The 13,303-nt window shown below is 40.6% G+C and overlaps 1 protein-coding gene across 1 annotated transcript in view; it reads left to right on the top strand.

Annotated features, from left to right (window-relative positions):
* ALK (anaplastic lymphoma receptor tyrosine kinase) overlaps positions 1-13,303 on the top strand; it is a 243,422-nt gene that overhangs the window by 177,018 nt on the left and 53,101 nt on the right. Inside the window, exon 9 of the mRNA XM_009333686.1 lies at positions 7,760-7,929. Coding sequence (XP_009331961.1) covers positions 7,760-7,929 — 170 coding nt within the window. The remainder of the gene's footprint in view (positions 1-7,759; positions 7,930-13,303) is intronic.

Genomic DNA, 13,303 nt, shown 5'->3' with positions numbered 1-13,303 from the left:
GAGATGACTGAACAGTCTGAGAAGATGACTGCTGACACCCTGGAGACTTGTGGGGTGCCCTGGTCCAAACACCTTCCCTGCTGAGGTTCTGGGCAGCTGTTTGCAGTAGTGCTGATGCTAGGCATTTGGAGACTCCAGAGCCTGGATGATCTTTGGCATACGTATTGCGGCTAAGTGCAGGACAAGCGCGACCCTCCACCTTTGTGCTCTCCCCAGCTTGAGGTTGGTCACCAGGAGCGTGCTGGGCTGCTTGCAGGCTGTGCTCCCCTACCATTTCCCATGCCCTGTGCGAGGCTCCTCATTAACTCAGTAAGGGAAAAATCAGCCTGACCTACTCTGTACTGCCCCACATGCATCAAAAGATGAGAAGAGGGTAAAAATACATGCAGGAGATAGAGTAATAAACACAGCCTGTACTTTCCCAGATGTGTTTGGGATTGGCCCTAATGTGCCTTGCACTTTGTGTATACCTTTGTATTGCACTTTGCTCCTGTTTGTTTTGAGCAGCTTTATATTTTCATTTTCTTTGTTCTTCAGTGCTTTTGGGAGGTTAGAGGAGTTAGTTTGTGATGCTGCCCTTTGCTCTTGGTCCAGTCAGTTTTTCTCTTTCTTTTTGTTGTTTTATTAAATCTTGGCTAGAGTGTCCTGGCTTCAAAAAATCTTGTTTGCAGTCCAGACAGTCTTTGTTATCTTTTTCATGTTGCACATTCGGTAGAGTCCTTTGCCTATTGACCCCGTTAACTGTGTGTTTAAAACCCAGTTTATGTGGTAGAGGGAAACTGTGGCACTTCTACTAAATCTTGGGGGAATGCAGGAAGTGGTACGTGTAGTCCATGAAGAGATGCTCCATTACCCTGAAGTAGCCAGAAGGGGGAGACGCATCAAAAAGCTCGGCAAATGCTTCAGGAACCAAACTGAGTCACAGTAATCAAGAGCGAAAATCTTTTAATCCACATGTAAATGTTCACTGGAAACAAAGCACGTGTAACTGAGCATAGGAATGCACATAAAGTGTGAAGAATTAATCCAAACAGTGGCCTGACTTAAAGACAGAATTTATAGAGCTTGAGCAATAAAGCACAGCATTAGTCACCTCTTCTCTTCACATTGTGATTTCCCTCCTCTGAGCGGGAATCAGTTGACCTTCACAAGGCTGACAGGGCAAAGAGGATCGTGGGGTGGTTAGACATTTCCTCATTTTGAAGAAGACATCCATACGCATGTAATCAGTAGTTGTACTGCTGTCTGGGAATCTGGGAAATCACATTGCAATTAAAGTCCAAGGGAAGTGCTGTCATCTCAGACGTCACCCGTGGCAAAAATAAATTGCTTTGCCGCAGTTGATAGCCCCTCGGTGTGCACAGTTTCCAGACTATAATGGCCACCTACTTCCCAGTACTTTGCAAAGATGTCAGAGAGCTGACACAAGAGTGTTGCGGATGTCCAAGGAGCGCTCACCTTCACGTGGAAGCTGGAGACTCAGTTCTGGCCCCCCATGTCTGGACAACGAGGCAATCCCATCTCCCTCAGTCCCAGCACTGTTGCTGTACAAGTGCAGAGTCACGTACGTTGACTTGCTTTTCATTACATTTTTCAGAGATGCTCCCTGTCGTCTGCATCCTCAGGCTTTGAAGGATGCTGTGGTGCCTGCAGAGTCATATCTGTGGCTTCCCGAAGCGTTTGGGCTTCTCTCATAAAAAGATGTAAGACCAAGTCTAGGACTACTGCATTCTGTGAGGGCTTGGTACAGCGTGTACCTGCCTGGGCAGCAGTAGTTAATATCTGTCCTGCAAGATTTCTTTTAGTGGTGGATTGTGACTGTTACTTCTGTTTGAAAGCCACTGCAGAAACATGAACAGTCTGGAGGCTGATTTTTAGAAAGGCTGTGCTTTGCTCAGCACAAGGGAATCTGCGATAGACCTTAGTGCCATATCTGAGAAGTAAAAGCCACGCAAGCAGTTTTGATGTAGGTTATAATAGAGAAGGAGAATAACAACAGTGGTGGTGTTGCCTGGATTGTGATGAACTTGAAATTAGCCTTAAATGTTATTGCATGCATCTCCACAAAAGAAGGTGACTCTTTGCAAGAGGGACTACATTGTGATTGGGAACCAGATTATTTCATTTTTCTGTTAGATCCTGAGTCAAACATTTTAAAGGGTATAGTTGTGCTGAAAAACAAAGAAAACAGATTCCTGTGACAGTAAAAGAGCTTTGTGCTTTTGGCCACGTTTAAAATAATGAAAATCTTTTTCTGATGCTATTTTGACATGTCAACTAGCTATTTCTTGAAAGCCACCATTATGTTGTGTAAGTAAGTACTAAACTGAGCCAGACTTCTTTTAAGCCTGAAATTACTTTCTGAATGTAAACATACTCTCTAGAAAATAAATATAATATGTTGATGTAAAACAGTATAGTTGAAGTTTGCCCTTTCATTCAGGTTTATAGGGATAAAGATGTTTTCATCCTCTGTGGTTATTAGTTCAGTTCTCTTTTCTATGCAAAAGTGTTGTATTTTTTTAAAAGCACGTAAATCAATAATATAAATCATTCCTTGAGTGCATTCTGAGCCCCATGCTGACACCTGCAGAGCGTGTCTCCTTTTCTCCTCTATTCCTTGAGCTTTAAATAACTTAGAAGGGTACATGGTAATAACATTGACTCAGAACATTTATGAGCATGAAAAATGCAACATAGATAGGCCTCTAGCACAGCCTTTCATGTGCTTTATTTTGCAGAATGTTGTTAGCACCCTTTTTTCATTTTAAAGTGTTGTTTTTAAAATCTGTACAGCTTATTCACTGTTATGTCTTTATCTTTCCTTGCTTCCTTTGCTACCTGGCTTCTGTGTCATTGGATTGGAAGATCTATAATATCTGAAATTTCTTGAAGGCCTGGTCACTCCACAGTACTCTGGCAGCAAAATTATGAACTCTTTCTCTCTCTTTCATTTTGCTGTCATCTTTTTTTTTATGTTTGTTTCTTTCCTGAAATGAAGGTACTTTTATTAGGTTCTTGATTTTATAAAAGTAAACATAAGTAAGAAATAATGTGAGAATAAACAGCATGAGAATATGTTCATATAAAATACAAGCTTCTCTTGCCTGCATAGGTATTTTAAAGCTACATGATCAGATCAGTTAATTATCATTTTATCATTTACATAAGGCTTTTGCTTGCACATCTGCGTCCTAAGCAAAAGCAGAAGTGTCAGCAGACTAAAAGAGAGACTGAGTGTGCACAGTTGTTGATGTGGCCAAAAACCAGGAACAAGACCTTTTGGTCATCTTTCTTATTCATAAGAGTCCAAATTGCTGAGCAGTCCTACTAGATGTCTGCTTGTACTGTTGTATGCAACCATTTCTCATTTCTAGTAAGAAAAACAGTATTGCCAATGTGATAAACTTCATGCCTCAAACATAGTTCATATTCACGTACAAACCTTACTGAGACCTGGCAACTGCAGCTATTGTCTAACTGTAAACCATATTCCAACTTGCAGTTTCAGTTTCTATTCAACGATGAGGTGTTTTCCAAGCCTCTTTAATGCCTGACTTACATTTACTGGGTCAGCACATTAACACCTGAAACCAACTTCTACTGTTTCCTGTCCAGTGAAGAAGACCCAAGACAAGAGTTATGTTTTTCAGAAAAATAAATGTCTGTATTTCAAGCATCCACAGTTCCTGGTTAGGAAAATTTTAATCAATTCCTTTGAGCAAGTATTATAGGTGGGGGGCAAGAACTGGGGGCATGAGCACTAAGTAATGTGCTGTGAATCTCACAAGATGTAAGCCTGTGGTGCAGAGTTGGGGTGTGGGTAGCAAGATAGCCACCAGTGGGCTCCAACTACTGCAGTTCCTTGGGAGCAGGATGCCTGTAGGCTCTTCTCCGTCTTCTTAAAAATACCTTACTCCAAGCCCTGTTTGAAGGGCAGGAGTTCATCTTTTCCTCTTTTTTTGGTTACTTGTGCTAAAGACGGACAACTAGCTTTTGCTGTCCAGTAGGACCGTAATGCTAATCGTCAGGGGCATTGCTACTCAGAAAGGGAGGAAAAAGAAACAGCAACTCTCCAGAGTGCCACTGAGGAATGTTTTATTTATGCTGCTGTGAGTGTGTGTCACTGGTCCTCAGTCAGACATCTAAGCACTAGTTCATACTGGAATGTTTCTAGCCACTCACAGGTGTAAGCAGGCCCAAACCTCACCCAGAAGGTTCTCAGTATTTTATTTCTTTTGTGCATAAGGAAGTAAAATGCAAGTCTCGGTTCTCAGGTGGTCTTGAAATTACGCAGCTTCTGCTAGAAAATCTACCCTCCTTGTTTTTCTTCACCTCTCTGTTAAACCTGCCTAAGCCCTGTTGATATTGATAAGGATTAGTTTTTTGTTCTTTCTTCGATGAATTGAGTCTCCTGTTTGTCAGTTCAGAAATTCCACAAACTCAGAGGCTAAGGGGTTTCTCAGAAGGCATCTTTCCAGATGATATTTGCAGTACAGTGCATGTGGCCATCTGACCCAAGTTTTGCCTCAATATGCTGTGTGTTTACCATGGGCTCTCTCTCCCTTTAATTTTCCCCAAATCAGTTTAGAGTGTTTCATTTACTGAGTCAGTGGGTTTGCATATGAACAGCTAATCACCAGCTATGGTGGGTTCTAAAGCCGGAAAGCAAGGTGCCATTGAGCCAATGTCTACCTGCAATGCTTAATTAATTTCTCAGTGATGTTTCTAGCTCCTGAATATTTTATTGCTGGTTTAACACAGAGGGAGATGTTTGATATATAATGTTCAGGGTATGCCACCAACAGCCCAGATTCAGATTTTTCCAAATGTGCCACTGCACTACTTACAGGATGCATCGTGTATGTAGTACCATCTGCCATCGTTGATGCTGTATTCCGTAGAATGAATGCCAGCCCCATTCGGAAGTCTTTACTATGGCATCCAGCTCATCATCTGCTCTGGTTCACTTCAGCAGGTGTGAAAAGACCTGGACTGCCCTGCTGTGAAGCTTAGAAACCGTGGAAATCACAGCCAAAAATGCCCATTTGGACACAGTGCCAGTTGATTCACTCAGAGCCAGTTCATTAGAGTCTGCATATTGCACTTTGCCAACAAGCTGATCTCCCACATCTAATGCCAACTACGTCTTTCCTTCAAACAGCTGACATGTGTGCAGAGGCATCCATTCCAATTCATCAATTGCTTCAGCTTTTGCTCTAGTGTTACGTTAATAGCTGTCAAAGGCTCATTCTTTTCTCACTTCTGACCGTGTAGATGTTGCCTCTTACTATCTGGCAGGTCTCCAGAAGAGACAGAGGTCTGAAAGCTCCTGTATAGTAGGAGGTTCAGGGCTTTACCCTCTCAAATGTTGAACTGTCAAAATGGCACAGTGAAGTTGCTCCAACTTACCTGTATTAGAAATTTCACATAGTGCATTACAGTAGAGTTGGCTTTAGGGCCCTGAAAGTGCTTCACATATGGACTCTCAATAAGAGGAGTTGCTTTCCCTGATATAGGTTGCGTGCTTTAAATGTCCACTGGAATTCCAAAGTTATTAAAAAAAAAAAAAAAGTTTAGTCCTGATCAGTTTTCTCAAGGTAAATTACTTAAGTGGGTCTGAAACGTATTCTAATGATATTTAAGGGAGAGCAATCTTCACTGTCATTTCAGTAGTCTCACTTCATAGGCACTTGAAAGTATAAAATGCCCAACAAGTTATTTAATCTTGATTGTCACCTGACATTAAGACCATGTATGCACTAAGAGTTAGGAGTAGCTATGCAGATACCAAGTTTGAAGGCATCAGCATCCTACACCATAAACCTTTGTCAGCAGCCTCTTCCACCAGTGTTGGTTCTTGTGAACTTGTGGGTATGAACTCAGCCCTCCCCCCAGCTGGCCATCACTTTGTGTCATATCTGAAGCAGTTCTTTACAGTCCTGCTCAACTCTGCTTTTTCTCTCTGGTGTCTGCAAGGTGAAAATCCTCACAATTCATCCTATGGTTTCCACTGTCTGACATTATGGAAACGGACATGGGACTCCACAAGTCCTTTCCCAAACTTGGGGTGAGAGTGAGCTGGTAGTCAGACTAGAGCAGTGGCTTGTCCGCAGAAGTACTGTGGTCTGGTGGGCCTCAGTGATGGTTTGCTGAACTACTGAAAACCTATGCATCAGCCTTGAACATCTGTGGTCAAAATGAGGTAATGAGATGGATTCATGGACCCATATCTGCATATCAGTTTGTGTACCTTACCAATGCTTGTGTCATACACACTAGCAGTTCAACAGACCCAGGAGCGATTCTAGGCAAGTGCGGTGATTTTTGGACTGGAGAGAGAGAAGAACCACATCTAGATTTTTTGTTTTCTGTCATAGTTTTGCAATGTAGTCGAAGTCATTGCTGGTTTTGTAACTTTGGAGACAGACAGGTGAACTGCACTGTTTACCTAAATTCAGTACTGATAATTAATATAATGGGTACCCAGAATTTTGTTTCACTCACCCCAAAATTGTGAGCGTAAGCTAGGAATAATAGCAACACTTCTGTCCTTTTGACCCCTAAATCTGACTTGTCTGCCAGGACAGACTTACACTATGAGATAGGAACAGCAAGCAAAATCTAGCAGTTGTGTTTTATGCTGAGAAATGGATAAGAATATTCTAGGCTATCAAAGCAAGGAAGTAAGTAATGTTATCAGGTATTCCTATGTAAAATATAAATTTAATTCCTAGCCTCCTGACTTAGGTGTTGGCTTTGAAGTGTTAAAAACCAGGGGGCTATTTTTTAACATGCATGTATGCTAGATACTGTGCTGAACACTTTCTTGTGTCCAAAAATCCATCGTTAATGTAGCTTTAATAAACTTGTTCCTTCAGCATTCTCACCTCTACTGGTTATCGAGATGAGACCCAGCTGCTGTATGTAATATATATATGTATTTTACTTATGCTCTTTATCAACAAAGAGCTAGCTCTTCTTCTTCCCAAGAAGACTATATTCGTATAATATGGATTCTGAGACTAGCCTGATGTAGAAGGGATTGTTTTTCTTTTCATACAATGAGAGAGAGAAAGTCATAAAATAAGAAAACTACATGACATAATTTTACATGTGGGGATAAATGCATAGAAATGGACTCAATTGCATTAAATGTAACAAAAATGTTAGAAAACCAGTTCCCTAAGGTATTTTAATTAATAAAAAACCTAATTATTACTGAACTTTAATTGGAAAGTCTGTAGAAACTTGGAAAGAGGTAAGGAAAAACTGATTTTTGAAAAGAGTATCTGGGGGATGAGGGTGTGATTACTAGTGATGCCTGCTTATTGCAGCTATTCTCCCTGTGTTTTTGCTTCTACTGGAATACAAAAGTTTATTGCTGAAAAAGTTGTTAGTCTTAACTTGCATCTCTTAGGTGGGACCTTAGGGGAGTGTGATCTATGTACTGCAGATAATAGACGTATTAGCTTATCCCTTCAAAATTACAGACACATGTGTGAAAGCTGAAACAGAGATGTTTTGGACTCAACTTTACCAAAAGGAAAGACCAGTAGTTCCAATACTAAATAGCATATATGAAGTATTACAGACTTCCACACCTGTAGAGTTTTCTAAAGGGATTACATGAGCATCAGGGAGGGAGAATCGACTTTTTGGTGATTGGAAAACAAAGAAATGAAAGAAGAGTTGGGAATTTTGTTAACTTTTGGATAATGTTTGTGATGTTTAATCTCTTATGTTCTCTTTCTTCTAGCTACGAATGTCATGGCTCATCCATGGTGTCTTGCTGGGAAATATATCCCTGGTGCTGGTTGAGAACAAGACAGGAAAGGAACAGAGCCGGATGTTCTGGCATTCAGATAACAGCGAAGGTTTGGGAATATGGCAGTGGATGATCTTACCTCTCCCAGATATACTGGATAGGTATGAGTCTACTCATCATTCTCCTTCATGGTGATCAGCCATTTAATCACTAGCTACCTGGCAATGAAAATGGCCAGCATCACTCCTGGAAGTGGTTCCTTCAGGGAGAGGAAGCGCTTTGGCCCCGGGAGGTATCTTCTGTTAGAGGCGGGGAATGAGACTAACTAACTGAGTAGTTAAAGTAAAGCACCGAATTTTAGAACTCCTGAGTCATGATCTTGGTTCACAAACTGGGTCACTGGGTAGTCTACAGCAAGGTGCTTAGAATTCTGTGTCTCCATTTCATTGACTGGAAATAATTCTCCTCACATACTGTTTCGTGTAGCATTTTTGATCTTCTTATGTGGTTTGCTAGAGTTGGATGTGAGCTCCATAGTTGATTTTTTTTTCTGGTTATCAAAGTCCCTAGTGTTCAATGTGTCTGGATCTGAGGATGAAAGAGGTGGGAGAAGAACCTGCTGAAAATCAGGCAAAGATGCATCTGAACACCTTTGTGTTAGCTGTAGCAGGAGGCTCAGCTTAATAAAGGGCTGTCTCAGTTATGACTGTGTTCTGGCTTTAAGTATAAAAGGTTTATCTGGTAGCATATGCTTAATCTGGTAGCATATGCTTATTTGAAGAGTGTTGTTTTAGCTGTTTCTTACAAGTCAGCTTTAAGGGAATACTGTTGTTCATTGTTTACTTTTTGTGTGTGCTCTGGCTTATGCTGTTTATAGAGAAGACACAGACATACTTCACCTCCTGCTGCCCTGGCCCTTAGGCTGTAAGATGCATCTACAATCTGTGTCGTGAGCACTGGGGTCCGTTGTCTTTTTGGAAATCTGTGCCCTAGAAATAATGGCTTTCATTAAGGGATAGTTTGCCTCATAAGAAGTTTGAACAAACATTGTATGAATGTCTTTTATCTTACTGGCTCTTGGGGATGCACGTAGGCTGCAAATACAACAAGGACACTGCCAACGCTTCGGTCCTGAATGTATAATTAATATGTGTGCGTTAAAGATTTAAAAAATATCAGCATTAGGCTTATTGTGCAGTCACTGCTGAAGTACCATTTGTAAAAATACCTGCTTGCTTCATTCCCTTCAGCTGTGTTTCCTTTGAAGAATGGTATATTTTGCCATTATTATTTATGTGATTTATTTTCTAATGTTGCCAGGGGAATGTTTTGTACCTGAATTATTCTGTACTCTCATACTATTGCTTTCCTTTAAATTCTCTCTGGTTGCACAGTCAGGCAGAGAATACTTTGATCTTAGGAGCCAGGCTAGCAGTGGTTCATGTGGAATCACAGATCCAACTGATATGTGGTGCTGACTATTATGCATAAGGTGCTGACACCCTTACTTCCCCATTACTTACAGAGAAAGACAGCTGGCTTCACTGAGGGAAGGCAGTTTGTTGGAGATTAAGACATAAGCAAGGAAAACTTTGAAGTTTTGGTGTCTCTTGAAAAGTTTTGTCCTTATTTATTCACAGAAAGTGCACTATTTTGATCAATGTTTTTCTAAGATTGATTTAGTTGAAACCAGTCCTTTCTGGGAAGGAAGAAATCTCCTGTGAGACTTGGAAATACTGCAAGCATCTTTCTCACCATCTTGAAACCTGTTTCTTAGGAAATCTGGACTGATGTACAAATTAGGAAGGAACTCTATGGAAGTGTACTCCAAAATGGTACTGGGGAGACTGCAGTATATATACTTTGGAGATAAATGACCGTTTTATTGAACTGTAAGAAGTATTTAATTGATGTGAACGCAATGCTGGTGCTGCTGAAAGCTTGCTGTCTGTCTTTTTCTAATTGGTTCCTGTGTCAGTAGCTGTGAGGGCCTGCGTTAGAAGAAGCATGATATTGCAGATATTCCTACAGAAGGAGCTGAAACTTTAAATCACCTCACAGAAGTAAAGCTCTTGAATAAAGCACACCAGTGTACCAGTTCCACACAAAATTAAAGCACGTTCCATTGTGATTGGGAAACTGAATGCAAAGTGTTATTAATAACAAGATAATATGCTCTAAAACTGCTCAAAAGCATGCTTGTTCAAAAACTACTTAGCCATAATTTCCATGTTTGGCTTATAGCACTTCAAAGAATCATTAGGAAGACTTCCAAGAAATTAGATCAGATCTAAACTATCTTTAGAAACAGTCATTTCTTAAATGTTTTATATCCCTCAGGCTGTTGGGAGAAATTGTATTTTGGCAGAAAATCACAGCTAGGACATTTCAGGTGATTTGGCAGGAACAGAAAGTAGCGAGGAGTATGACAAAGCAGCTAAACTGGGACTGAGGGGATGTTAGATTTATAACACTGCATTAGCCTGGGCAACCCTGGGCACATGTTTAATATCCAAGAGTACGATGAGAGGATTGTCTTCTTTCCTCCCATTTGATCCTTAGGAAAGCATCCAGTTGAAATTTCACCCTGTGTGACGACTTACCTTTTCTGTGTGGACTTTAAAGAGGCTGAAGTCCTGGCTTTTTACATCTTTCCAAAGTTAGCTATCCTTCCTTGTTCTGGAAGGTGTTGGCAAAACAGTCGTGAGAGTCAGCTCATATGGTGTGGAGATTAATAGAGCTGTAACCCAATTCCAAATTCTCAGTATCTTCTGTGCATGGGGGAGGAAGGGCAAAGGGCCTGGTGAAGGATATGCCATCAAAGCACCTACAATTAAAGAAGCCGGTTGTGGACAAGAGCTCCTTGAACTGTTGGATGAACATATTGTGCTTACCAGAGGCAAAAGGCAAAGTCTCCAGAGGTGCTGTATTTTAACTTGCCACTTAAATACACTCAACATGAACTAACAATCCTTACTATACTTCATTTGGCCCCCATGGAGCCACCTACCCCTCCCTGAAGGACTCGTTATCTGCACAGATTAGTGAAAGCTGGAGAACTGGTCATTTTTACTTACTGGAATTTACACATTAATGCAGTGCTGAAGTATTTGGGTTAAAAGTAGTATAGAGAACTGTGTTATTGTAAAATTGTTTTATTTGATGGAAAATTACTATTTGTTTTCCAATGATAAGTGATGAGTCTGTTGAGAACTGTTCTTTTTTAACTTCACAGAAATGCAAGTAGGAAACAGTCTTGAAAGCTCCGTTGTAGTTGGTAGTTTGGGCTTGCTTTTTTTATACATTTGGTTTTAGTTAGTAAGTAAATGTGAGTTTAAATTTTAATAATGGTATAGTCATGGGAATGTGACAGCAAGAGCAAACAGAAGCCTGATGTAATTGAAGATGAGTGATTTGTGTAGCTAATAATTAGACATTCTGTTAGTTTAACAGTATGGTTAAGGTATATCACATAGATGAAATACAAGCATGTGTAACAAAGTGATTCTCTGGAGCTTGCTGTAGGCTGATGCTTATTATCAACAACCCGCCTAGCAACTGTTTTGCTAGGCAGTGTAAAGGATTAGCTCTAATAGGCTGAAGCCTGGCTGGAAAAATAATGCTTTAAGAAACAAATTCTAATTCTCTTGATTTCTGCTCCCGTGGTGAAGCTGAGGCCAGCCATGTAGAGTGACAGGTAAACCACATGTTCTATGGTTCTGTCTACCACCTGGCTGGAGTTGCCTGGAAGTGGACTCCACATGAGCCAGCCCAGCCCAGCTCTGGTCTTTTAAGGCCTATATTCTCTACTAAACTTGTCCTTTTCTTTAAAGATTTCACTGTAACTTCTGTGAGAGGAACATTTTTTACAAATGGCAAGTATTAATAGCAACCTGTCCAACCTCAGTACAGTCTTCTGATAGAAGAAGATTGTATAGAAATATAAAAGGAATGTAAATGTGTCTACTGGTTAGAAAGGTTTCCTTGGCTTCCTTCCTTAAGTTTATTTTTTTGGCATTACAAAGTCTAAATTTGTAGCCAGTCTTAAGTAGTGGCCAGATGGTGGAAGGAGGAGTAAGAGGAAGAGTTTACTTGAGGTCCCTAGAAACTAAATTTTTAGTCATAAGTAGCAGCACCATTTGCCTTGTTAGTGATAGCAAGACTAGGCTCTGTGTCCTTTTAACAGGGCAGCACGTTCAGAAAGTGAAAAACAATTCTCTTTTGGTCCCATTGTGCTCAGAGAGCTTCAAAATTATTTTCTTGCTGATGACCTTCTGAACATGGACTGCAGAATTTTACTATGTTGGAAGAGAAAAATGTGACTTACCTGGAAGGCTAGGTATGGATTTGACCTTCCTGAGGAAGAAAGAAAGAAAAGTCTACAAACTTAAGTTACCCCAGAAGGTGATACTCTGTTGCAACAAGTCAAAATTCATGTCCAGATGATTATACTTTCTTTCTTTAAACTGGTTTCTTTACCTGTTCCAGTCTGGCTGGCTCGTTGGATTTTTATGAATTACAGCTCATCAGTTTTTTGTCTACATATCGAAGTGGGAGTCCCTTTCAGTCCTCAGGAGTGAAACCCTTTGTTCTGTCTGGCTCCTTCAGTAGCTCTGATCTCAATGGCAGCCAAAGCAGCTGGGGAACCTCTCACTCATTACTGCAGTAAAAAGAGCAGTAAAAAGAAATTGTCTCATAGAAATACAGCAGAGTGGTATGACTACCAGCTGTGGCTAAGCACTCGTCTTATAATTTCTTCTTGCATTGGTGTCTCTCCCTCACACTGCTTTCAGATTTTCTTTCTAATAAGTTTCTGGGCACCAGGTTTCCCATCAAGGATGAAAAAGAAAAGGAAAGTTCTTGGCAACATTTTGTACCCAGAGACCTGTTTGTCTCCTGTTATTCCTGAACTTTCTTCCCATTCTGCTATGAAGAAACAGGGACCCTCCATACAAGCTAGACATATGTCTCCCTACACATTACCATGTATATAGTCATTGGTCACATCTACACCCATTCTTTCTTCTTATATCCACCCAACAAGCCCAGCCTCTGTTTCTCTGATGCGGTCGCACATTACTTTGTTAAAAACAGAGTGAGACTTTAATGCCCGTATCGCTGCTTTTCTGCTCTGTAGCATTAACTATGTCTGCTACTGTCCTGCTTCTGAAATATTCTGCTGATGGCTGTTCTGTTCATCTGAAAAAGGGGGGTTTGTTGGCAGTGTGTGCAGAGTACCTGTGACAGATTTTGTACATGTACATATTCAGTATGGTTGCTTTTAATAACACCTTTGAATCTCAACCTTTATTAGTGGCTATTAAGTAACTTCCTGCATGGCAATTCTGTCACTGTAACTGAGTTTGGTTAACATGCTTATATTTCTCCAAATAATCTCATTCCACCTAAGTACGTCTTTTACCCCAAATAGTAAGTATTCCTTTGTGAAGTGAGCTAACAATGCATCATTTGTAACAGAGAAGTTAATGGGAACTTGAATGTAATAAGGGTTAGTGACCTGAAACTTCTCCGTTC

The sequence above is a fragment of the Pygoscelis adeliae genome, unplaced genomic scaffold, assembly GCF_000699105.1.
Source record: "Pygoscelis adeliae isolate BGI_AS28 unplaced genomic scaffold, ASM69910v1 Scaffold1, whole genome shotgun sequence".
NCBI lineage: Eukaryota > Metazoa > Chordata > Aves > Sphenisciformes > Spheniscidae > Pygoscelis > Pygoscelis adeliae.
This window is presented reverse-complemented; position numbering and strand designations above follow the sequence as displayed.